This window comes from Lemur catta, chromosome 15 (assembly GCF_020740605.2).
Source record: "Lemur catta isolate mLemCat1 chromosome 15, mLemCat1.pri, whole genome shotgun sequence".
Lineage (NCBI taxonomy): Eukaryota > Metazoa > Chordata > Mammalia > Primates > Lemuridae > Lemur > Lemur catta.
Window position 1 is genome coordinate 21,084,782 of NC_059142.1, and position 25,902 is coordinate 21,110,683.

Genomic DNA, 25,902 nt, shown 5'->3' on the forward strand with positions numbered 1-25,902 from the left:
TGAATCATGAATAAACAGAAAATCTGAACAGTCCATTAACAAATGAGGACATTGAACCAATAATCAAAAACCTTCCAACACAGAAAAGCCCTGGTTCACATGGCTTCACTGATGAATTCTACCAAACATTTAAGGAAGAATTCACACCAATCCGCAAACTCTTCCCAGAAATTGAAGAGGAGAGAACATTTCCCAACTCATTTTATGAGTTCAGCATTACTATGATACCAAAGCCATAAAAAGACACTATAAGAAAGGAAAACTAAAGGCTCATATTCCTGGTGGACATAAATGCAAAAATCCTCAACAAAATACTAGCCAACCAAATTGAACAGCACATTAAAAGGATCATACACAATGACCAAGTGGGATTTATTCCTGGATACAAAGATGGCTCACCATACAAAAATCAATTAATGTGATGTACCACATTCATAGAACAAAGAATAAAAATCATATGATCATCATTCAGATGTGGAAAAAGCATTTGACAAAATTCAACACCCTTTTATGATAAACACCCTCAACAAACTAGGTAAAGAAGGAGTTTACCTCAACATAATAAAGGCCATATATGAAAAGCCCACAGCTAACATGATACTTAATGGTGAAAGCCAAAAGCTCTTCCTCTAAGATAAGTAAGAAGGCAAGGATGCCAACTCTCGACACTTCTATTCAACATGGCATTGAAAGTCCTAGACAGATCTATTAGGCAACAACAAGAAATAAAAGGCATCCATATAAGAAAGGAAAGAGTAAATTTCTCTCTCTTTGCAGAGGACATGATCTTATATGTAGAAAACCCTAAGGAGTCCACACAAAAACTGTTAGAGCTAATAAATGAATTCAGCAGCAAAGTTGAAGATTACAAAATTAAAGATCGCATGAGCCCATGAGTTTGATGCTACAATGAGCTATGATGACACCACTGTACTCCTGCCTGGGCAATAGAGCTGAGACCCTGTCTCAAAAAAAAAAAAAAAAAAAATTCTCTTCAGTTATTTTAGTTTCACCTGGGCTGCTTTGAGAAGACCTCATGTGTGAAGTTCCAGCATCAGCCAGTCATTTGAGTCCTTTTAGCTAGAATTTTTTTTTTTTTTACTTTCTGGAACCTCCCTTCTCGCTTTCCAGATACTGTAATTATCCCAAACTCTATCCTTTGGTTCTTTAAGCAAATATTAATAATTGAATTTCTGTCTGAGTTTTACCACTTCTGCTGCAGCATGCTCTCAAAAATCAATTTAAAAGTGGGGGGCAAACAGCTGGGAATCTCCCAGGGCCCTTTGCTTTGCCCATGTGTTGATTTCCCCTACAGTTTTCATCTGCTTTTGTTCACTTTGTTGTGATTTCAGGTAGTTGATTTATTTATAATTAATTATAGAGTTTATAGTTATTCCCGATGGCAGGATTTATTTGATAGCAGCTACTCTTTCATTATTGAAAGCAGAATTCCCAATTTATGGGAAGAAGTCCCAGAACTATGCAGGAGTAATGTATGACTATAGAATAAAGTCAGACATTTCATAGGGAAAAAAGGTTTTTTTTTAATTGCCTTGTTTAGTATAGTGAAAATGCTAATAATCTCATATAAAATCTGTAAAATGTAAATATAATTTTATTGTAGCTTTTCACGGTACAAAGCTTTTTATAAACAACAATGGGAAGAGAATTGTACATGTTATAAAAAAATAATAGCAATATTACTGGAACAAGCAATAAAATGAGAAAATTCACTGTCCATTTACTCCCAACAAATCAAATAGTTTAAAAATTTTCCCTTCTATTATTTACATACATATATGCTTTTATGCACTCATTGATACAGTTTTCTAATTTTCTGGTTTTTAAAAATTATGTAAGTATTTTTCAGTGTTCTAGTATTCATATTTATAATTTTGATGGCTGTAAACTATTCTATCAAGCTATACCATTCCTTAATCCTAAGGGCTTTTGTTAGGGTTTATAAAACTGCATCCGGTGTTCAGATTGGAGAATCTCCAGCTGTCTTAGACTATATACAATTGATAAAAGAAGTATATATAAATGTTTTAAATTTAGTAGTATATTCCCTTATGCTTTTTAGAGCAGCTTGACTCTCAACAAGAGCTTTAAAATATTGAAGAATTTTAGCAAAATTTGTCTCACTTTTAAACATTGTTCATATGTATTATTGCTGTATGTGTGCTAACTCTGCAACTAACCACGTTTCTCTCTGTGTGTTTTTAAGCTAAATGTTGCCAGCTACCTACAAATGATCTGCCTAACTGAGAATTTTAGAACTGATGTGAAAGACTTTGTAACCTTGGTAACTGCAAATACTTGTGATATCAGAAAAAGTATCCTTTACTTACAATTCTGGATTAGAAGTGGAGGTGGATTTTTAGAAGAAAGGCCATTAACCCTTTGTCGTAAGTTGATCTGTTATAAAAGATTTCTACTATGGGGCCCTGTTTTAAAATCTATGCTATACTAAAATGTTGGAAAGATTATAAAAATTTTGAGCATCCAGTTATGTTAATTTTCAGAATAAATATACAAATGTGAACTTTGTTCATGAAAAGTTTTGTAAACATTAAATATGGGGTACATAGAATTAAATTGGACCTGGAAACATGGATTCTTCTCCTGGCTGTGCTACTTTTTTTTTTTTTTTTTTTTTGAGACAGAGTCTCACTTCGTTGCCCAGGCTAGAGTGAGTGCCGTGGCATCAGCCTAGCTCACAGCAACCTCAAACTCCTGGGCTTAAGCGATCCTACTGCCTCAGCCTCCCGAGTAGCTGGGACTACAGGCATGCGCCACCATGCCCAGCTAATTTTTTCTATATAGATTTTTAGTTGTCCAGATAATTTTTATTTCTGTTTTTAGTAGAGACGGGGTCTCGCTCAGGCTGGTCTCGAACTCCTGACCTCGAGCGATCCACCCGCCTCGGCCTCCCAGAGGGCTAGGACTACAGGCGTGAGCCACTATGCCCGTCCTATGCTACTTTTTTAAGCTCCAAAATTCACTTTACCTCTTTGATCCTGTTTCTTTACCTTCAAAAGTGAGAGGTTGGAACTAGATAATCTTTTTATTTTGTGGTTGTTCTTTAAGATTATAAAAGTAGGCTGGTCTGAGTGCAGTGGTGTTTACAACTAATTGATCACAACCAGTTAGAGATTCCTTTGTTCCTTCTCCACTCCCACTGCTGCACTTGACTAGCCTTAAAAAAAAAACAAAAACAAAAACAAAAAAAAACCTGCCTACTATTCCCTTTCCTCCCAAAAGGTTTTTCATTCTTCTTCTTTTTTTTTTTTTAAGAAGGAGGGTCTTGCTATGTTGCCCAGGCTGGAGTGCAGTGGCTATTCACAGGCCTAAATATAGCCCAGAACTCCCAGGCTTCAGTGATCCTCCTGTTTCAGCCTCCTGAGTAGCTAAAATTAGTTTTCAAACTGTTACTTATACATTTATAAACATATGGTTTCTTATATAACAAATGGAACTATAATTATTTAGCAACTTTTTTCACTTATTAAAAACACTGATTCTTCTACAAGTAAATACAGATATATATTATTTTTATATGACTGTAATGTAAGATCCCTTTTAGCTTCAATCGTCTTTAATTCTGTTTTTCCTAAGAACTTTATTATTTCAGAAATGCTTTTATTTTTTATTATTTTTTGATCATCATTGTTACTTAATTCAAGTCACAGATATTTTTTGAGTACTTTCTCCACGTCAGACCCTGTGTTTACATAAATAAGACATAGTTCCTTCCCTGAAGAAGTTCCTAGTTTGTGGTTTCCATCTCCATAGTCACAGTTCTATAGTTACAGATTCTGCTCTGGTAAATACACAGTTATTTATTTATTCATTCATTCATTCATTCATTCAGGGTCTTGCTGTGTTGCCCAGGCTAGAATGCTGTGGCATCAGTCTAGCTCACAGCAACCTCAAATTCCTGGGCTCAAGCGATCCTCCTGCCTTAGCCTCCCAAGTAGCTGGGACTATAGGCGTGCACCACCATGCCCGGCTAATTTTTTCTACTTTTAGTTGCCTGGCTAAGTTCTTTCTATTTTTTAGTAGAGACAGGGTCTTGCTCTTGCTGAGGCTGGTCTCGAAATCCTGACATGAAGTAGTCCTCCCACCTCGGCCTCCCCAGAGTGCCAGGATTACAGGCATGGGCCACCAGTCCTGGCCAATACACAAATATTTAAATAAAACCAAGGTGAAGTTCTGTAATATTAATCCCCTATCAGGTTTTTTTCCCCTTTAACTAGTTCAAAATTTCAACATATTCTTTTTCAAAGGAGATATACCTATATATTTAATTCAGTGTAAGCTGGTAGCTTTATTTCTCAAAAGTAAATATATATTTTCACCAGGTGAGGTAGCTCATGCCTGTAATCCCAGCATTTTGGGAGGCTGAGGCGGGAGGATTGCTTAAGGCCAGGAGTTTGAGACCAGCCTGGGCAATATAGGAAGACCCTATCTCTATAAAAAAATTTTTTAAAAAGGAAATATGATAAATAACACAATGGAAAATATCCTAGTATAAAAAACAAATGAATAACTATTGTCCTACTACTGAATACAAATTGTTACACCAAGAACTTTAGAAGACAGAAACTAAGTATAACATAGTTTCTCTTCTTAAAGATCTTATTTTATATGCATTTCATTCCTGCCTTTTTTAGAAAGCACAGTCACATACTCATTAGAAATTCAAACAGTTCAGAAGTATATATAGTAAAAAGTAAAAGATAGTCCCCTACGTCTTAAAGGTAGCCACTGTTAGACCTTTATCTATGCATATAAAATATTGATACATACTTATTTAGCAAAATTAACCAGTACTATACATATATATATAGTCAGACAATTATTTTTATTTATTTTTTTTTGAGACAGTCTCACTGTGTTGCCCCTGCTAGAGTGCAGTGGAATTATCATAGGCTCACTGCAACCTAAAACTCCTGGGTGTAAGCGATCTTCCTGCCTCAGCTTCCTGAGTAGCTGGGACTACAGGCAGTAGCCACCATGCCTAGCTAATTTTGTTTATTTTTCGTAGAGACAGGGTCTCTCTATGTTGCTCTGGCTGGTCTTAAACTCCAAAGCTCAAGCAATCCTCCTGCCTCAGCCTTCCAAAGTGCTGGAATTACAGGTGTGAGCCACTGCACCTGGCCAGCAATTATTTTTAACTCAGCAATTTACTGTCAGCACATACATTTCTAACCCACTCTTTTTCATGGCTGCATGCCATTCCATAGAATGAACGGATGTATCAAATTCAATAAATCATTACTTATTCATAGACATTGAAATTATCTTCAATTTGGCATTACAGTAAAGTGCAGTGAATATCTTTATACATATATCCTTGAACATGTCTATTAGTAATTCTGATGGAGAGAATTCTAGAAGTGTGACTGCTGAGTCAAAGGCTATATACACTTTACTTTTTTTTTTTTTTTTTTTTTTGAGACAGTCTCGCTTTGTTGCCCGGGTTAGAGTGAGTGCCGTGGCGTCAGCCTAGCTCACAGCAACCTCAAACTCCTGGGCTCAAGCGATCCTACTGCCTCAGCCTCCTGAGTAGCTGGGACTACAGGCATGCGGCACCATGCCCAGCTAATTTTTTCTATATATATTTTTAGTTGGCCAGATAATTTCTTTCTATTTTTAGTAGAGATGGGGTCTCGCTCTTGCTCAGGCTGGTCTGGAACTCCTGACCTCAAGCGATCCACCCACCCTGGCCTCCCAGAGTGCTAGGATTACAGGCATGAGCCACCGCACCCGGCCTACACTTTACATTTTGATAGGTATTGTCAAGTTGCTCTCTGAAGATAATTTTACCAATTTATGCTCCCATGAATAGTATGTGATGGTTTTTTATGTGTACTGCTGACAGAACTAGATTATCAGTGTTTTAACTTTGCCAATTTAAGAGATGAAACAAGTACAGTATCTATTTAAATTTGCATTTCCATGCTCACGGGTGAAATTGCACATCTTTTTATTAGATCTTTGAATTTATTGGATGTTTCTTTTTTGTCTGTGATTTGCTTATTCACAGTCCTTGCACTTTTTCTTTTGGATTGTTTCAAAAGCCCCCCACCATCACCTCACTTAGTTTATGTGTTGTTAGAAATAATGCTTTATATTGTACTCTTGATAAATTAGACACATATGTGGAGAACAAAATGGGGGTGTAAGTCCAAAAGATGTCACAGGATCTCAGACTTTAAATAATTGTTTGATACAATTTATTTAAAATACATATAGCTAAAATTTTCTTTTATTAATTTTGTAGGAGGAAATAGCAGAAATGTACTAGTTTCCTCTGAAGATGGCCCTGATTCCAAAAATAACCCTAAAAATACTAAAAAGAATCGTGCAGATGTTCCCAAATGTGACAGTGGCTGTGTTGAGACCTTGTTTGGCCTTAAGAACATTTTTTCCCCTTCTGAAGACTTATTTTCATTTTTAAAGGTATTTTCAATGTCTATTTTGGAATATTGAATTTATTATATTCATTTTCATCTTGCCAGTACTAACTCCGGTCTTTTGAATCTTTAACTTACATTTGCCTATAGCTTTAATAGGCTTTAGATCTCTGAATTTAACACATACTATCACTTTGACAAATGGTGCATAGGCATTGCTCTGAATGTATATTATAGGATTTAAAATAGAGTTTAGAAAATTTTTCAGATAGACAATTTCAGAGAAGTTTTTAAATAAATTAGCTTCTAATTGTAATTGTAGTATATACTAAATATTAGAGAGTTTCATTCTTCAAATTCACAGTCCAAATGTAATTTTTAGACTCATAGTACTGTTTTGATGTATTAAGTGTAAGTTAATAACAGTGAGGGGTAGTGACTCAGTATTTAAAGACAGAATAGGAAAATCACTATATTCATATGGGTAGAAAAATGTTCAAACTATGTACTGTTGTAACATTTACTCAAAATTGTTTTTCAGCACAAAATTACAACAAAGGAAGAATGGCATAAACTCATCCAGCTTCTTACAGAATTCCAAATGCAGCATGTAGATTTTTTGTATAGTAATCTTGAGCTCATTCTACCATTACCAGTTGATACTATTCCAGAAACAAAAAACCTCTGTGGCTCATCAGTAACTGTGGATGCCAGTGCAGCAACAAAACGTATGAAATGTCTTGCTAGGAAACATTCTGGAGAGCAGCCATTGAAAAAGTCAAAAAAGAAGAAAAAAAAGAAAAAGATGGTAGTATTAGATGATAGTGACTTATTTGACACTGAATTGGGCTTTCCTGATGAATTTGTTAGCCTATCCACTGTGCCTTCTTCCTCAAATTCAGAAGAAAGCAAAGCCAGAGACAAAGAACGCAATCCAGAGACAAAGAAACTAAACAAATGTTTAGAGTCTAACATTGAATCTATTTCTCATCCTCCTAAAACACCAGCAGAAAGAAAACATTCTGCCCTTGTTGCTCATTGTTTAAATTCTCTCACTGAGTTCATGGATAACATGTCCTTCTTAGATGCCCTTTTAACTGGTGCAAAGGGACAAAAGGAATTTGGTAAAAATGACTTTAGTTGGACAAATGGAAAGGTTAAAAGTGGACTTTGTGATGAGTTTAGTCTTGAGAGTAATGATGGATGGACTTCTCAAAGCTCTGGAGAATTAAAGGCAGCTGCAGAAGCTCTCAGCTTTACTAAATGTTCTTCCACCATTTCAAAAGCATTGGAAACCTTGAGTTCTTGCAAGAAATTAGGAAGAGATCCGACCAACAATCTTACTTTTTATGTTTCACAAAAGTGCAATAATGTATACTTTAATCAGACAGCAGCTAATTTAGAGTAAGTCTTACTTCCCTTTACTTTTTCTCTTTCAGTAAAAATGATAAACGGGAAATCATTAGAGTTTTGTCTTAGAAATTTTAAAATGTTGGGATCATAGTAAGCCCTTAATAATGTGGCTTCTAATCAGACAGTTAAGGAAACCAGCTTGCTGGGAAGAGATAATGAGAGATTAGGATGGGTTAGATTTGGGAAACTCTTGAATGACAGGGAAAGAGATTTGGACTTGTGTGACAGATAGCAGATAGCCATTAAGATTTTTTAGTATGGGAGTAATTGATGTGTTCACAGGAAATTAATCTGGAAGTGTCATATAGTCTAGACCAGAGGCAAGGAAACTGGTTGTATTTGAGATTTTTTGCATTTTTATTGGGCGTTAAAAATAAAAAGTAATGTATTAATTTTAATTTACAGTAATGCTTGGAAGAGGATAGCAGTAATTAAAAGTGTATTTTCTAGTCGATCTCTTCTGAACCTGGGTAATAGACAAGCTAGTATTATTGAATACTTGCCAACTCTTCGAAACATTTGTAGATCTGAGAAACTAAAAGAACAAGGAAAAAGTAAAAGAAGGTAAAATCTCTATAAAAATAACATTTTAGATGGCTATTTTAAGATTAATAAATATTTTCATCAGATGGATATATTAAGTTTTATTTTTCTTTGTAATTTTGACAGGTTCCTGCACTATTTTGAAGGAATTCACCTTGACATCCCGAAAGAGACTGTGAATACTTTGGCAGCTGACTTCCCTTAATATTCTGCAATGATGCCTTGTACAGATTATTGTCCTTAGAATGCATTTTTATATTATGTTGATTTTCATGGAAAAGTTTATTTCTCTTAATGTACATTTAAAACAGACAATTTGTATATTTTTTATTGGTGTGCAAATATTTAAGACAAAAAATTTTGAGTTACAAATTGTATATATGATTGTGGTAGTATTTTTTTTTTTCTGAATTTTTTGTATTATCTAACTTAGCTTTCTTAGAATTTTTGTATGTGAGTGAGCTGTTTCTGGAAGGAAGAGCTCACTAAGATATTTCTAAAGATGTTTCAATGCTAAATTAATGTATAATTTTTCCCGTTCATGTTACCCTTAATCCACCCATCAAGTATGAATCACCTAATGGTAATCTTTTAAAAAAAAGCTTACATAATACAAAATATAAAATACATAAGTAATACATAAGAAAACTTCCTAGGAAGAAAATTATGCATCATTTTTCAAAAAGTAAGATCTTCCTGATAAATTTATTCCTAGTATACTCCAACAGGATATTTTACCATTGAATCATTGAATGTTGACAAAGTAAAATCAAGATTATGAATTATACTTTTCATAAATCTTTTTTAGCACCCATGTGGTATCTTTTATATTTTGCCAACTCAAATCATTTACCTTGTATGTGTTTCTTATATTTTTGTATCACTGATGTTTTACTTCATAAAAATGTTAATAACATTAATGTCTATTTTGGACAAACTGCTATTCATTAAAACTAACAAAAGAGGATTCTGCTGTAGGATTTCTACATAATAGCCATTTCCACTTAAGGTTATGTTTTTGGAAAAAAGTATTGTTAATAACAAGATTTCAAAATGTCACATTTCACTTAAAATCATTTTGCAATCAGATAATCAGGTGTTTTAAAGTAGCTCCCTATTTCCAGTGTTTGTATTTTATGTTGGTTTAATATTCATACATTATATGGTGAATTATTTTTAACTCAAAAGGATCCTAATATTGTACAGTTTTGAAAAGTACAGATGCATACCTGTTTACAAATGTGTATGAAAATATATGTTTTTACCTCTTACTTGTTCAACTTACCTTTTCTTGTGTTGATTAGTATATTGATCTAATTAAAGGTTAAAGCTAAAGGCTTTGTAGTATTTAAATAAGGGTTCAGATGTAATCATCTTGGTAAATATGTATACTGTGCAGGTTTGGATATAGGCTATATCTTATAGAATTTTTAAAGTATACTGATCTCTTTTTTTTTTCTACAGAGTTCCTCCTGTAGATCACTTACCTGTTAATGTGGTGTTTTATTATTAGAAAATTCTGGTAATTCTCAACAGTTGATGAACCAAAGTAAAATAACTCCATACAATTATATTCAAGTCATCAAAAATTAAGAAATAATGGGAGTATTTTCCTCCCCAATAGGGACATATATCTCTTTTTTTTAGATTTAGTATAATTTGAGGGAAAATCTTTATCATTCTTAAAAAATGATAAATGCCTACAAGATTCAAATTCACTTTTGTGATAAAAGTAACCAAATTTTGGTGACTTTTTCAATACTTTCCATTTTATCCTATAAATGTCTAAAAGTGACACATTTTCACTTACAGCTATTTCAGAAATATGTGGGAGGCAGAATGCCATGTTTCTGGGATGAACAACTGGGTGGCTGAGGAAGCCGTTTACCAAAGTAGAAAACAGTGCCAATGGAGGTGGTTTGGAGGGATAGAGAATGATTTCCTTTTTAGGCATGGATAGTTTGATATTATCGACATTTCCAAGGTGGAGTTGTTTAGGTATACAACCGTGTATGTAAATGTAGAGACTTGTATGTGCATGGCAGCAAGTCTAGAGTGTATACCAGCTCTAGGGAGTTGGAGGTGCCAGTGAAGGGAGGACTTCCACTTCTTCCTTTATATACTTCTGATTATTTGAGTTTTTTTCCGAAAAGCATATTTTAATTCTGGATTACAGAAAAGATTTAATACTTTGACATCAAAGAGACTTGGGTAAGGGCCTGAACTAAGGCAGACATAATGAAAAAATGGAGGGGTATGGGGAAAAAATTAAGTGTTACTTTTATCAAACGATGGTCTGTCAAGTAAAATATTTCAGTTGAAAAAAATGAGCCTATTAGACAAATCTTGTTTGTTCTGGGGTTAATAGATTGGAGCTGATGAAAATTGCCCTTTTGAGGCAGTGTAGCAAACCACGTTCTACCTAGAGAATAAGAGAAGAGGATTCTACAAGTTGTGTTATCACTTGTCTTTAGCTTTATTCTCATGAGTACCACACAGAAAAATCATTATTCCTTATTTTAACAACATAATAATGCAAATCCTTAGTATAGATGGTATTTGTTTTTAAGGAGAGATAATGTAGTTTCTTGTTTTGGCTATTTGGGGGGCATCTTACTGTTTAACATTTAAACCTGAAAGGCACAGAATCTCAAAATACTATATTTATTGGTTTAGAATTGGATCCTTGAAACATTTCAAAAAAAAAAAAAACAAAAATAGAATTGGATCCTTATTGTGTTAACCATTCAACAGCTGAAAGTCAGACTTTTAAACATCTTTGAGTTTGATATGAAAAATACACTCAAAATATGTTTTCTTTTTCATTAACATGGATGTTCAAAGTATTGGTTTTACAACTTTGGAGCTAATAAAAATAAGTTAATATAACATTAGGGCAGGTACATTAACCTCAGAATTCTAAGGCTTAGCATCAAAAACTGCTAATTCATAGAAGGCAATAGCTTGTAATAATGAATCATACAACTCCTCTACTCTTTGTGATTCGGTAGATGAAAACATGTGTCTGTAGTGGACTACTTTATCTGCTGGGAAGACCACCCGAGGATCTGCCTTCAGTACAGACTCAGAGAGGAACCGCTTCACTAGTTCTTTTCCACTAGTCCGGGAGTCACCGATCATCAGTTCAAAGTGCTTCCCTACTGCATTTCGATTCATGCTCAGCACCTGATGCTGCCCATCCTGAGCAAAAGTTTTATTTAATAAGGCATACAGCATGGCTTCCATGATATGAAAATGTAACAATATAGGAAACAGAGATGAGTTCTGAATGGGAAGTACTGTTTTTTCCAGAACATAGAAATCTGCTTTAGGCATCTTTGAAATGATGGATGAAATCTTAAAAAAAAAAAAGACAAAATAAGTGAGCAGAAATAATTCATTAATTTTTGTGTTTGGGTCCCCTCTCTGTTTCACTTCTACTTTAGGTAACTTATATTGCTATTGACAATTTTGAAATAATTTAAGAAGCATTTTATGGGCAGCCAAGTTCTGGTCATAGTTCTATCAGGAACAAACTAAGCTAAGCTTAGCTGTTCAGTCTCCCTACGTACCAGTTTCTTCATCTGAAAAATAGGCTTCATAATTTCTAAAGTCTACATTGCCTTTAAGATTAGACAAGGTAAAACTATTTTATTAACCTTTAAACAATTTCTACGGTAGAGCATAGGGTTAGAATAACTAGCCAAGAATCAATCACCTCTGCAACTGACTAACCATCAGATGCTTGACTGAAGCACAGTTTTCATATTTATAATCAAGATAATAATTCCTGCCCATTTCACAAGGTTTTGAAGGCTGAGACAATGTGAGAACATTTTGAAAAATAAACTTTATAAGATAGAGATATTCTATAACATTTAGAATGATATACTTTACCATTGATTTTTGTCAGTATCTGCCTTTGATACATAAGGCATTTCTTGAACTCACTGAAGAAAGATTCAATTTTTAAAAATCAAAGGTGATGGAAAACATTAGGAATGGGTGAGTAATAATACTCACCAATAAGAAAATCCATTCTTACTATTCTATTACATTTCTTTTGGGACTAGAAAATTAAAGTATACCAGGAGCTCTAGCAGGTAAGAATTTGAAGGTGTAACTGCCTTACCACTTCTAAATAGACAGATGATGAGTATGTTCTGTCCATTAATTTCCAACGGTCATTTTGCTGCCAGTCCAACACTGCCAATTTACGATCAAGGTGAGCCCAGGCAATTCTTCGAGTACCAAAAACAATAGATACGATACTATTAACTGCCTAAAAGAAAAGGCTGGTTTAATTACAAGTATAAACACAATTTCTTTTTTTTTTTTTTTTTTTTTGAGACAGGGTCTTACTCTGTCACTGGACTAGAGTGCAGTGGCATCATCCTAGCTCACTGCAACCTCAAACTCCTGGCTTCAAGTGTACCTCCTGCCTCAGCCTCCCAAGTAGCTGGGGACCATATAGACATGCACCACCACACCCGGCTAATTTTTTTTATTCTTGTAGAGGTGGAGGTCTCGATATGTTGCTCAGGTTGGTCTAAAACTCCTGGCCTCAAGCAATTCTCCTACCTCAGCCTGTCAAAGTGTTGAGATTACAGGTGTGAGCCACTGTGCCCAGCCAGGTGTAAACATTTTAACAGATACAAAACCTAATCTACAAACTCATAATGCCTAGCTTGCTTATGGAATACAAATTTATTTGGTTTATGACCCAAAAATTGTTTAAAAATGCAGGAGTAATTATTATTAAAAGGTAACCAGCAGTGATCAGGTTATAGACAAAGAACCTTTAACTTATTTTCAGCACCTAGCCTAAAGTAAATATTCCAGTGTAGCCACGGCCTATGCTAGATACTGGGAAACAAGGAACATAACTGTACATTATAAGAAATGCCACCATAAAACAGTTACCGTAAAGAGAAGAAGCAGTCAGGGAAGGCTTATTGGAGGACTAGGAGAATGAGTAGGATGGTAAACAGGAAGTTATTTCGCCCGGTTGTCTGCAAACATAGGCTGTTTGACATCTCACACTCTGCCGGTGGAATAGAGACTGAGTGGGAAAAGGGCAGAAGGGCAGATTTCTGTAAAGTTAATTAACTTGTTTTATCCGGAGAGCTACGGGAGCCACCAAGGCACAAAATTTTAAGGAACAGCATAAGATTTATATTTCAGAAAAATCACAACTGTGTAGAAAATGGATCGAAGGGGACTAGACTAAAGGTAGGGATTTGTGTTGGGTACCTATTATATAAAATGACAAAGTATTAAGAATCAAAGACAATGACAGCGAGAAGGAAAAGAGACAGATTAGAGATAGTGGGAGTTGAAGTGATATATAGGTTGAAGGAGGAGCATAGGATAACTCCAGCTTTACTCCATTGACTTAAGTGGCATCATTCAAGATGGAGATAGGAGGCACATCAACTCAGGAAGGTGGGGGGGAATGAGTTGTTTTTTAAATGTTATTACGTTTGGGTTGCCTATAGGACTTCTAAAGGGAAATGTATAACGCATGATTGGATATAAGGACTTAGCTCTGTGCCAAGTCTGGGCTGAGGATACAGTGCAATGCTGTTACCTCACTCCCCCATGGCTCATTTAGTTATATTGATAAATAAACTACTAGTATGTTCTATAGATAGAGGCAGATAAGCAGGAACAATTTAGAATTCTATACCCATCTCCCTTTCACTGCTAAGAACTGGATAAATATTTTTTTTTTTTTTTGAGACAGAGTCTCACTCTGTTGCCCCGGCTAGAGTACCATGGCATCAGCCTAGTTCACAGCAACCTCAAACTCCTGGGCTCCAGCAATCCTCCTGCCTCAGCCTCCCGAGTAGCTGGGACTACAGGCATGCACCACCATGCCCGGCTAATTTTTTCTATATATTTTTAGTTGTCCAGCTAATTTCTTTCTATTTTTTTAGTAGAGACGGGGTCTTGTTCTTGCTCAGGCTGGTCTCAAACTCCTGAGCTCTAATGATCCTCCCGCCTCGGCCTCCCAGAGTGCTAGGATTACAGGCGTAAGCCACCGCGCCCCAGCGTGGATAAATATCTTAAAGGCAGAAAAGTTGGGATGCCCAGACATCTACAAAATACAGACCTCTTTTTAGTTCTTTTCTTTGGCTCAATGACTGTCAAGCTTTAGTGTGCATAAGCATCACTGAACCAGGCTGCACACAGTATTTCCTGGGCAATAAATGTTTTTTTAAAGGATTTTACTGCATGACTTTTTCTGTGCAAAATGACTTCAGAACCTAGTCCCGTAAATAAGTTGCAACTCCACTATAATCTGAGTTTAAACAGTTTTAGCCATGAATTTGGATGAAAAGCCTCCTTGAAAAATTTGGTTAAAATATGTTCCAGATCAACTGCCACAGCAGTTCCATCTAGCGTCCATGGATGGACTTACTGGGATATGCCAGTCCTCTGAAAGTATACGTAGTACTCTGTGCATATGTGCTACATTTTTTTCCTGGGAAGAGGGTCCATAGTCTTCATCAGGTTTTTAACACCTTAACTGCCATGTGAGTTGTATTTAACTCCTCTGGCTAGTTTTGAGCCCAGGGCCTCATAAAGCTTATGTAACTCATATGTCTTTTCACCTCGGGAGCCATGAGAACTATTTTTCAAGTTGCATATAACTCACGCACAAAAAATGATAAAAAATAACAAATTTTTCATTAAATTAGAAAGGATCATTTTGGTTTTGAAGTTTTTTATTCTATTTTCATAATAAAACACTGTGGCTCCAAGGAAAAATTATTTTTTTCTAATGTGGCAGTCAAGGTGTTAAAAGTATCCATATTCCCCCAAAAACGGAACCACTGGCCCAGGAAACAAATGATGCCCATTATTGTTATGGGATAAGAGACTATTTTATCAAGCAATGTTACATGGGACATAAATTCCTCCGGAGTTTAATGTTTGACTGATGTGTCAACTAACTGTAATATTTATTTTTAAGATAACACTGAAAAAGAATTACTTTTAGAATGATTTTTTAAAGTAGAGGAGAGAACAGAAAATAATTTTAAATCCTACTGTTACTGGTATAATGGGGTGGCTCACGCCTGTAATCCTAGCACTCTGGGAGGCCAAGGCAGGAGGATTGCTCGAGCTCAGGAGTTCGAGACCAGCCTGAGCAAGAGCGAGACCCCGTCTCTACTAAAAATAGAAAGAAATTAGCTGGACAACTAAAAATATATACAGAAAAAAATTAGCAGGGCATGGTGGCACATGCCTGTAGTCCCAGCTACTTGGGAGGCTGAAGCAGAAGGATTGCTTGAGCCTGGGAGTTTGAGGTTGCTGTGAGCTAGGCTGATGCCATGGCACTCTAGCCCAGGCAACAGAGTGAGACTCTGTCTTAAAAAAAAAAAAAAAAAAGTATAATGTTCAAAGTCATTCTTTGGCCATAACCCATTTTTGCACCTTAATTTCCCATTACTGCCAACATAATCCTTAGACACAGCTGGGTATCTCTGCAAGATTCCTCTTAAATAAACCTTGCACAGATCTATTTCTCAACATTAACTTTCTACCTAGAATGCCCTTCTCTTCCAGCCAGCTTCATTCACTCTCTCCTTTATGATCCAAATTAAGTTTTTCCAGTAACCTTCCCCAACAGTCATAGCCCACAGTTTTTTCTCCTCTCAACTACCAACTTACTATACATCTCATTATCTGGTAGTGATCACATAATTTGTATAATAGGTTATCTATGTATACATGTACATTTAGATCCACCAGCTAAACCTGAAGAACCTCATTAACTCCCAACCCAATGCCCATAAGAGTGATTTACAGAGTAGGGTCTCAAATATCAGACAGTATAACAGACACTAAGAAAAAGAATATACCTTAAGTCTTTCTCTTCCTACGTCTGGTTTGATGAGCTTTCCCAGGAGCCGGTTTTCCTGTAACTTTTTTTTCCTTCCAGTCTCTGGACAAAGTATGGAGTTACAAACTTGAACTGTAGTTTTATACTGGAACAGCGGCACATTCATTAAACTCTCCAAATTCTGAAATGGCCCAAACTTTTCTCTGTGCTCTACAACATTGGTGGACCTTCTTCCACGAAGCAATTTGAAAGCTTCAAGTTCTTTACTAGATGCTGTATTCAACACATGCAAGATGGAAGCCTGCTGTTCTGAAGAAAAGAGTTTGTCAAGTGCATTTTGAGACTTCTTTGCATTTTCATCACAAAAAGCAACATTGGGAATAATGTTCTTAGGTGCAGTGGATTTTTTCCGACAGCAGGAACTACGTAGAGCCTGGAACAGGAATGACCCCAAAGGAACTGGAAAGCATCTCCACCTCCCTGAAAGGAAAATTTAGCAAAATGTAAGTCAAGCCAGGCACAGTGGTGCATACCTATAATCCCAGCACTTAGGGAGACTGAGGTGGGAGGATTGCTTGAGCCCAGGAGTTTGAGGTTGCAGTGAGCTATGATCACACCACTGCACTCCAGCCTGAGCAACAGAGTGAGACCTCATCTCTACAAAAGATAAAAAAATTAGCCAAGTGTGGTGGTACAACCCTGTAGTCCCAGCTACTGGGGAGGCTGAGGCAGGAGGATCGCTTGAGCCCAGGAGTTAAGGGCTGCAGTGAGCTATGAACCTGCAGCAGCACTTCCGCCCAGGTGACAAAGGGAGACACTGTCTCTTAAAAAAAAAAAAAAAATTTTTTTAATGTAAGTTGGAATGTCCTACTTCCTTTTAGTGGTAGTTGCAGGCTTGACCATAACTATACATACAATATATACATAAATGTAAATACACAGTTGTACATAGCTATAGTTTTTTGTTTTGTTTTATTATGATAAGAGATTTCCCAGGCTGTTCACGAACTCCTGGCCTGAACGATACACCTGCCAGGGCCTCCCAGAGTCCTAGGATTACAGGCATGAGCCAAGGTGCCCAGCCTATACAGTATTTTTAAAATAGGGCTTTTGTTGTTAACTCACGAGAGATGTCCCGTGATCTTTATGAATCAGTCCTAAGTTTAACTACCTGGGAAATTGTATTTTAAACTCACCAAGAAGCATGTAGCTGAAATAATGATTTCAATTGCTTAACGTTTTTGATATTCTTAACCTTAGTGGGATCTTCTTGTAACTAGTATTTCATCTGGTGAAACCAAATAAAATCAAATTTCATACGTTTATAAGGAATGTTTTAGCTAAGTGGTGGATTTAAGGGTGGTTTTATTTTCTTAAGTGCACTTTTAAAAAATGTTTTTAAATTTTATGTATTTATCTATTTAGTTTTTGACAAAGGGTATTGCTCTGTCACCAGGGCTGGAGTGCAGTGGTGTGATCATAGCTCACAGCAACCTCAAACTCCTCGGCTCAAGCAATCCTCCTGCCCCAGCCTCTTGAGTAGCTGGACTACAGTTGCGCGCCACCACGCCTGGCTAATTTTTCCATTTTTAATAGAGACGGGGCTCTTGTTTTTGTTCAGGCTGGTCTCCAATTTCTGATCTAAAGCGATGCTCCCGCCTCGGCCTCCCAGAGTGCCAGGATTACAGGCGTGAGCCACCGCACCCGGCTGCACTTTTCAAGATATCTATCATTACTATGTTTTTGCAAGCAGAAGAAACACCATTTTCGTAATTTCGTAAAACCAAAGGAAAGTCACTCTAACATCGCAGCCACAGGAAAATACTGCAGCCAGAAGTAGGCAAGCGGCTCTTAAAATCTGCATCCTCTGCCTGACGCCCAGTCCGGGGAGGACCCGCCCTCAGATGTCTGGGCCAGGGAAGTACAAACGTTCCGAGGCTCGGGGACCAGAACCGCCCGTCAGCGCAGCGGACGCTCCAAGAGGGGTACTTGGACACGGGACATGAAGAGGGAAACACTCCAGGATCAGGGGCTAATGACAGACGGGAAATTAACCCAGTATTCCAGACACCCTACCTCCCGCCATGAGGAGACCAGGGACGCTCATCTTCCAAGTTAAACCAGTCGGCTCCCACGGCTCAGCCTCCTCCACTAACTTCCGGTTCCTGTGTGCTTCGCCCAGAAGCGCCCGGGCTGGACTCGGTGGAAAGGTTCCGGTCCAGGCGGCGTTCAGGGATCGGGCCCGAGGTGTGTCCCACTGAGCGGTGCGTTGGTCGCGGCTTGACTGCGGGCTTGCGGGGGCGCCGGCGGAGGCCTTGTGCGGGTCCCGAGCCCGTGGCTGGCCCGCAGACTCAATCCACTGTACCAGGGAAACGTTCTCGCCCGCAGCGGACTCTGATAGCGGCCTGGCCGAATCTCTGGGAAGGAAACGCCTAGGCCAGTTTGTTAGCTCCCTCTTTCATGGAGACTCCTTGAGTTTATTCTAATTATGTATTTAGTTAGTTAGTTAGTTAGTAATTTGAGAGACGAGGGTTTCGCACTTGCTCAGGCTGGTCTCGAACTCCTGAGCTCAAGCAATCCTCCCGCCTCGGCCTCCCAGAGTGCTAAGATTACAGGCGTGAGCCACCGCGCCCGGCCTTGGGTTCATGCTAGAAAACAGATTGAGGAGCCCCTATTAGGCCCATCCTGGGGCGAGAGGAGCGGTACAAATAACCACATCACCAGGTAGAAGGGAATGACCGTGAGAGATCCGCGGTGTTTCAGAATTCTGCAGGGAAACAGGGCAGGTAAGGGACTAGGGAAGGGCAAGGGAGGAGGAGATGGCTTTGGCACAGGGAGTAGTATTCCATTGGGAAGGGATGGAGGGAGATAGTCTGGCGTCAAGTTTGGTTGGTCCTTGAATGCGGAGTGGAGCAGTTGAATAACTCCACCAGGTTGTCCCAAAGCCCCGGAGATTTTTGATTTGTGGGGTCAGCCTTGAGGTGTGTTTCTGGAAAATTGGCCTTATATTGTATACGGGCTGGATTGGAGGTGAAGAGCCTGGAAGCAAGGAGAGGAGTTGAGAAGGTAGTGTATCCTCCCATGACAGTGACAACCGTAAGGAACTGAACCTGGGAGATGTGAGGAGAGTGGAAAGAAAAGGGTTGTTTCTGGAAGAGGGGGTGATGTTAGCCAGTTGTGTGGAAAACAGGGAATTCAAGAAGGAGAGAAAGATGATAGGTTTATATTTCTCATGAAGTGGCAGCGGAGTGACTGTCCGTGTGGATGTTGTCTAGCAGGCAGTGGAGATGTGGGAAATCATTAAGAAGAATTACTCATAGAAAGTCTAGTAATCTTGGCAGTGTCTGGGGAATTTAGGAATCTAGCAAGAAATGAACATCAACTTTTTATGCAAAATCCTCCAAGTCAGGAGGAAATAAGTTGCTCTTAACTCCAGGGCTTATTCAGTTTAATGAGGTGTTATGGTTGAGTTGCATCCTTCAGAAAAGATATGTTGAAGTCCTAACCCCCAGTACCTCAGGATGTGACCTTAGTTGGAAATAAGGTCATTGTAGGTGTAATGAGTTAAAATGAAGTCACACTGGACTGGGGCAGGGGTTAATCCATTATGACTGTTGTTCTCATGAGAAGCTAGGCATGTGAATGCCATCTGAAGATGGAGGCAGAGATTGGAGTGATAGATCAAGGCAACGAAGGCCAAGGGCTGCCAGCAGTCACCAGAAGCTAGGAGAGAGGCATGGACCAGATTCCCCTCAAAGTCCTTTAAAGGAACCAACCCTGACAACACCCTGATTTGGGACTTCTAGCCTCCTGAACTGTGAGAGAGTAACTTTTTGCTGTTTTAAGCCCCCCAGCTTGTAGTAATTTGTTCCAGCAGTCACGGGAAACTAATGCATGAGGCCATAGGGCATCCTGGTGATGCTCTTGGAGATGGTGTGGTTTGCTGGCAAGACACAATTTATCGCGTACTAACTGCATGACCATAGGCAGTTTTCTCATCCCCTCTGAACCTCAGCTTCCTCATTTGTAAAACAGAAATAATGGTACTTGCCTAACAGGGCTGCTTGAAGGATTAACAAGAAACTGGATGCAGAGAACCCAGCACAAAATAAGAGTTCAAGAAAATGTTGGCTTCCCTGTTAAAGAATCACCTCTTCTTGAGAACTAATAATTAATGACCTGTAGGGGAAACACCCTCATTCCTGAGAGGATTCATTCAGGATTACACTTTGACCAGAGGCTGAAAGTGGTAGGGAAAGAGACAACCACTGTGCACGATTTACTGTAAACCAGAATCAGTGCATTCAAAATGAAAGTCTTCATCTTCCTCCAGAAACTAACTTTTCACTTCCCTGTTTTTGTCATCCAGATGCAGATGTCCCTGGCTCCTCCTACTCCTTTCATCATTATATCTAGCCTGTCATCTAATTTCCATGTTTTTAAAGGTTTTTAGGCTGAGTATGGTGGCTTATACCTGTAATCCCAGCTTTTGGGAGGCTGAGGTGGAAGGATCGCTTGAAGCCAGGAGTTTGAGACTAGCCTGGGCAACATAGCAAGACCCTGTCTCTACAAAAAGAAATTAGCCAGGAGTGGTGGAGTACACCAGTAGTCCTGGCTACTTTGGAGGCTGAGGCAGGAGGATTGCTTAATCACAAGAGTTTGAGGTTGCAGTGAGCTATGATGATGCCACTGCATTCTGGTCTGGGCAAAAAAGCAAGACTGTATCTCAAAAAAATAAAAAATAAATAAAACTTGTTTTGACTGTGACGTAGGACACATAAATACATGTGTGAAACAAAAGTTTCATTAAAAAAAAAACATGCTCTGTTTTTACATGTGATACACACTGATAGTTTCTATTTCCTTCTTTAAAAAAAAAAACAAAACTGGTCTGTTTTTAAACCTGCAGGACATTGAGTGGAGATATCCAGTAGATAGACAGGGAAGTCTGAAGCTAGGCAAGAGGGCCGAGCTGGGGCATAGGTGTGGAGGCCGTCAGCATGGATAGATGGTACTTTACCCGTGAGGGAAGATGTGATGAGCCAAGGAGAGGTCGTGTAAGAAAAGCACAGAGAGGCAAGGATGGAACTCCTTGGAAGCACCAGCATTACAGTGGGTAGAGGGGTCAGATGCCCTAAAAGATCGAGAAGCAATTTTCAGAGAGATGTAAAAGGAAACAAGATAAAGTCAAGTTAAAGTGACTAAGGACATAAAGGATTTTTTTTTTTTTTTTTTTTGAGACAGAGTCTTGCTCTGTTGCCCGGGCTAGAGTGAGTGCCGTGGCGTCAGCCTAGCTCACAGCAACCTCAAACTCCTGGGCTTCAGGGATCCTACCGCCTCAGCCTCCTGGGTAGCTGGGACTACAGGCATGTGCCACCATGCCCGGCTAATTTTTTCTATATATATTTTTAAGGCATGTGCCACCATGCCCGGCTAATTTTTTCTATATATATTTTTAGTTGGCCAGATAATTTCTTTCCATATTTTTAGTAGAGACGGGGGTCTCGCTTTTGCTCAGGCTGGTCTCGAACTCCTGACCTTGAGTGATCCACCCACCTCAGCCTCCCAGAGGGCTAGGATTACAGGCGTGAGCCACCACACCCGGCCTCAGACATAAAGGATTTTGAGGAGGAAAGGGATTTTTTTTTAAAAGCTGGGTTAGTTGGAGCCATGAAATTGATATTAATTTCACTATTTTGTGGCAGCTTGCAGTTTAAAATACACGAAATTCCATCAGCCTGACCTGCCAAATGTCTTTTTCACTTCTCCCTCACGATGGCCATCCTAATCAGAGCTTCACTGTCTCTCACCTGGGCTCCTGTAGTACCCACCCACCTGATTTCCCAGCTTTCTATAAGCCTCACCCCCTCCACACACATGCTACCTGTCCTGGCCAGCAGTCCCAGTGCTCCAGCTCCTGCCCCATGATGGGGCCTCGCCTAAACCTTCCAGCTCTTTCTCTGCTCACCACCAGGCACCCCACTGTGGCACTCAACACCTACAGTGCTGCCTCTCCTCCTTCCTCTGATAGGTCCCTGGTTGTGGGCAGGTGGCCATGTCCTGAGAGAAGGTAGACCAGTTAATGGTAGTCCCATTTCCCAGTGCTAACAATTAAGATAAAAGGGGATATGATTCTGTTTGGGGCATATCAGGGAAATGTTTTATGTCCTGATAAAGAGTAGGAGAGAGATGTGGAAAGAGAACCAGCGACCTCCCCTTTCTACTTGTGGCTCCCTTTAGGGGAGGAAGAGCTGAGAGGAGCAGCTGTCTGTCCGTCGACAGACAGTGCTGACGTGGCATGAGGAGCAGAAAGACGAATAGCACCAGAGCCTTGATAACATTGTTCAGATGATGGGCCAAGCTTATTGTTTGAGCCACATTAGCTCAGTGTTCTGTTATTTGGAGTTGATAACTTGCTGATTAATACACCCACTCAGGAGCCAAACTGGGTGGCTTGAAGTTCCTGCACACATTTCATGCTGTCTCACTTCTGCACCTTTGCATCTGCCGGTTCTTTTCCCTGGGATGCTCTTTCCCTGAAATAATCTAAATTCTGCTCACCATTTAAGGGCCAACTGGGATGCCCATTGCCTCCCTGTCTCCCAAACCAGAAGTATTCTCGCTCTCTCCTCTCAAAGATTTCATCCATATCTCCTTCATAATATGTACTGTCTTGAACTGTGGGGTTTTTGTTTTTTTTGTGTGTGTGTGTGTTGACTACATGTCTTTGCCCCCTTATTTGACTCTATGCATATTCCCAAGGCGATCTGGAAACTGCCAACCAGAATGTGTCAAAAATCCATTCCTGATGCCTCAACATCCCTCTGGAAACAGAGGAGCTCAATGGCTAAAGTCAAACTCTGGAATCTGTCACTCCTGTGTTTCAACCCTGAGTTCCAATCCTGTTGTGGCAGCAGTGTGAACTGGGGCAAGTGATGTCACCTTTCTGAGCATCTTCAGATCCTAATTTTAAAACTCTGGTTCCATAAGTGAGCACCCCAGCAGAAGAGCAATACAGACTATAATTATATCCCCTACAATATCTAGCACATTGCCTGGCACTTTTAGAGATTCATTAAGCATTTGTTGAAGAAATAAATGAAAATCACATATATGACAAATTCAAAAGGTTGATTTTGTTTGGGAAAAACATTAAAAATTAGTGTTCCATAACTTCATGACATTGAGGTAGGCAGACATTTTTTAAACAGGACATAAAAAGCATTAACCATAAAGAAAAAAATAGAAAAATTGGATCTCATTGAAGTTAAGAATGTTCATTAAAAGACACCATTGAAAAAGTGAGAAGGCAAGCTACAGAGTGAAGGAAGATATTTGTAATACATATAACTGACAAAGAATTTATATCCAGAAAATATTTTTGAAATTTCTACAAATCAGTAAGAAAAAGGCAGGCAATACTTGAATAGGTACTTCACCTAAAGAAGACACTCAAATAACCAATAACATGAAAGGTGTTCAGCTTTATTAGTCATCAGGGAAATGCAAATTAAAACAACATCGTAGCATGAGCATGGTGGCTCATGTCTGTAATCCCAGCACTTTGGGAGGCTGAGGAAGGAAGATCGTTTGAGGCCAGGAGTTTGAGACCAGCCTGGGCAAGAGCGAAATCCTGCCTCTACAAAAAATAGAAAAGTTAACCAGGCATGGTGGCTTGCATCTGTAGTCCCAGCTATTCAGGAGGCTGAGGTGGGAGGATCGCTTGAGCTGGGGAGTTGAAGGCTACAGTGAGCTCTGATCAGGCCACTGTACTCTAGCCTAGGCCACAGAGCAAGACCCTGTCTCCAAAAAAGAAAAAAAAAAGCCACATTGTGATACCACTGCACACCCATGAGAATAGCTAAAATGAAAACACATATAATGCTGATATATCAATAAATCAGAGTGTTAAGGATGTATAATAACTAGAAATCTTATACTTGCTGATGGGAGGGTGGGTTGGTAGAATCACTTTGGAAAACTGTTTGGCAATACCTACTAAAGCTGAAGGTGTGTATATCCCATGGCCCAGCAATCTGACCCCTGGGTGTATATCTATCAGAATGCAAACATACCTGCACTAAAAGACATGTAACAGATTGAATTATACATATAAAATTGCCAGTATTTGACAGTTGTTGATTTACAAAAATGGCAATTTCACATGGTTAAACCTAATTACAAGAATGTTCTTAGCAGTACTCTTCGTATTAGCCAAAACCTGGAATGTTTCAATGTCAGATTATTGTGTATATATGAATAAACTTCAACTACACCCAACAACATGGATAAATCTCACAAATACAATGTTGAGTGAAAGAAGCCACACAGTTATATATAAAGTACAAAAACAAACTAAACTAATCTATGGTGATAAAAATCAGATTACACACCCGTAATCCTAGCACTCTGGGAGGCTGAGGTGGGAAGATCGCTTAAGCTTAGGAGTTCAAGACCAGCCTGAGCAAGAGTGAGACCCCATCTGTACTAAAAAAATAGAAAAATTAGCAGAGGGTCTTGGCATGTGACTGTAGTCCCAGCTACTGGGGAGGCTGAGGCAGGAAGATTGCTTGAGCCCAGGAGTTTGAGGTTACAGTGAGCTAATATGACGCCACAGGACTCTCCCCAGGTGACAGAGCGAGGCTCCATCACAAGCAAAAAACAGAAAAACCCCACTCATACAGGGTTGTTGTGGAAATAAAATTATATAGATGATTGGTAAAATAGAGAATGTTAGACAATGAGAGATGTTATTAATTGGACAATTGATTATATATTAATAGACTGAAATGGGCTGTGATTGTCTAAGAAACTACCTGAAGAAGAAAATACCCAGATGGTTGATAAGACTACCCCTTAGGTGATTGATTTGGGTATAACTAAAGGAAAGAGACATTTTGGATTTTTTTTTTTTTTTTTTTGAGACAGAGTCTCACTCTTTTGCCCTGGCTAGAGTGCCGTGGCGTCAGCCTAGCTCACAGCAACCTCAAACTCACGGGCTCAAGCGATCCTTCTGCCTCAGCCTCCCAAGTCCCTGGGACTACAGGCATGCGCCACCACGCCCAGCTAATTTTTTCTATATATTTTTTAGTTGTCCAGATAATTTCTTTCTATTTTTTAGTAGAGACAGGGGTCTCGCTCTTGCTCAGGCTGGTCTTGAACTCCTGACCTCGAGCCATCCTCCCGCCTTGGCCTCCCAGAGTGCTAGGATTACAGGTGTGAGCCACCGCGCCCAGCTGGTTTTGGATTTTTGAACCCGGTTTTAAAATTAGTTCCACAGAAGAGCATCCCAGTCTTCAAATCAAATTTCCAACAGGTGTCACTCTAATCCCTTCAGTTATAGTTGTGACTAAAGCTCTATGCCTAACTTCTCACTCAGTGTTCCAGGTAACAATATAAAATGCAAACAATCCTGTGTCTATTCAGAATTTATTTTCTGACACTTCAGATTTCACAAATGGATGTTGCAGCTTTCTGGATCTCTGTTGGGTCATCGCATTTTATTCACAATGCAAATTCCTATAAACTGGACCGCCTGTGTAAATGGGTGTGTCAACTCCACTCAATTCAACTATCTTTTTTAATTGTGGCAAAGTTCATGTCACATAAAATTCACCATTTTAACCATTTTATTGTACGATTCAGTGGCATTTAGTACATTCACAGTGTTGT

General features: G+C 38.8%; 2 protein-coding genes across 2 annotated transcripts in view; one reads left to right on the forward strand and one right to left on the reverse strand.

Moving 5' to 3' along the window:
* Window positions 1-9,649, forward strand: part of ATAD5 (ATPase family AAA domain containing 5) — a 46,373-nt gene extending 36,724 nt beyond the window's left edge. The window contains exons 19-23 of the mRNA XM_045525436.1: window positions 2,228-2,408; window positions 6,290-6,468; window positions 6,964-7,826; window positions 8,241-8,399; window positions 8,505-9,649. Coding sequence (XP_045381392.1) covers window positions 2,228-2,408; window positions 6,290-6,468; window positions 6,964-7,826; window positions 8,241-8,399; window positions 8,505-8,583 — 1,461 coding nt within the window. The 3' untranslated portion in view covers window positions 8,584-9,649. The remainder of the gene's footprint in view (window positions 1-2,227; window positions 2,409-6,289; window positions 6,469-6,963; window positions 7,827-8,240; window positions 8,400-8,504) is intronic.
* A 1,193-nt stretch (window positions 9,650-10,842) lies between these two features.
* TEFM (transcription elongation factor, mitochondrial) lies at window positions 10,843-18,410 on the reverse strand. The gene is made up of 4 exons (XM_045525440.1): window positions 18,307-18,410; window positions 16,250-16,710; window positions 12,511-12,660; window positions 10,843-11,735 (listed from the first exon to the last, which is right to left on the reverse strand). The coding sequence occupies exons 1-4, from the start codon at window positions 18,335-18,337 to the stop codon at window positions 11,298-11,300; spliced, it is 1,080 nt and encodes a 359-aa protein (XP_045381396.1). The 5' UTR covers window positions 18,338-18,410; the 3' UTR covers window positions 10,843-11,297.
* Between the last annotated feature and the right edge of the window lie 7,492 nt (window positions 18,411-25,902).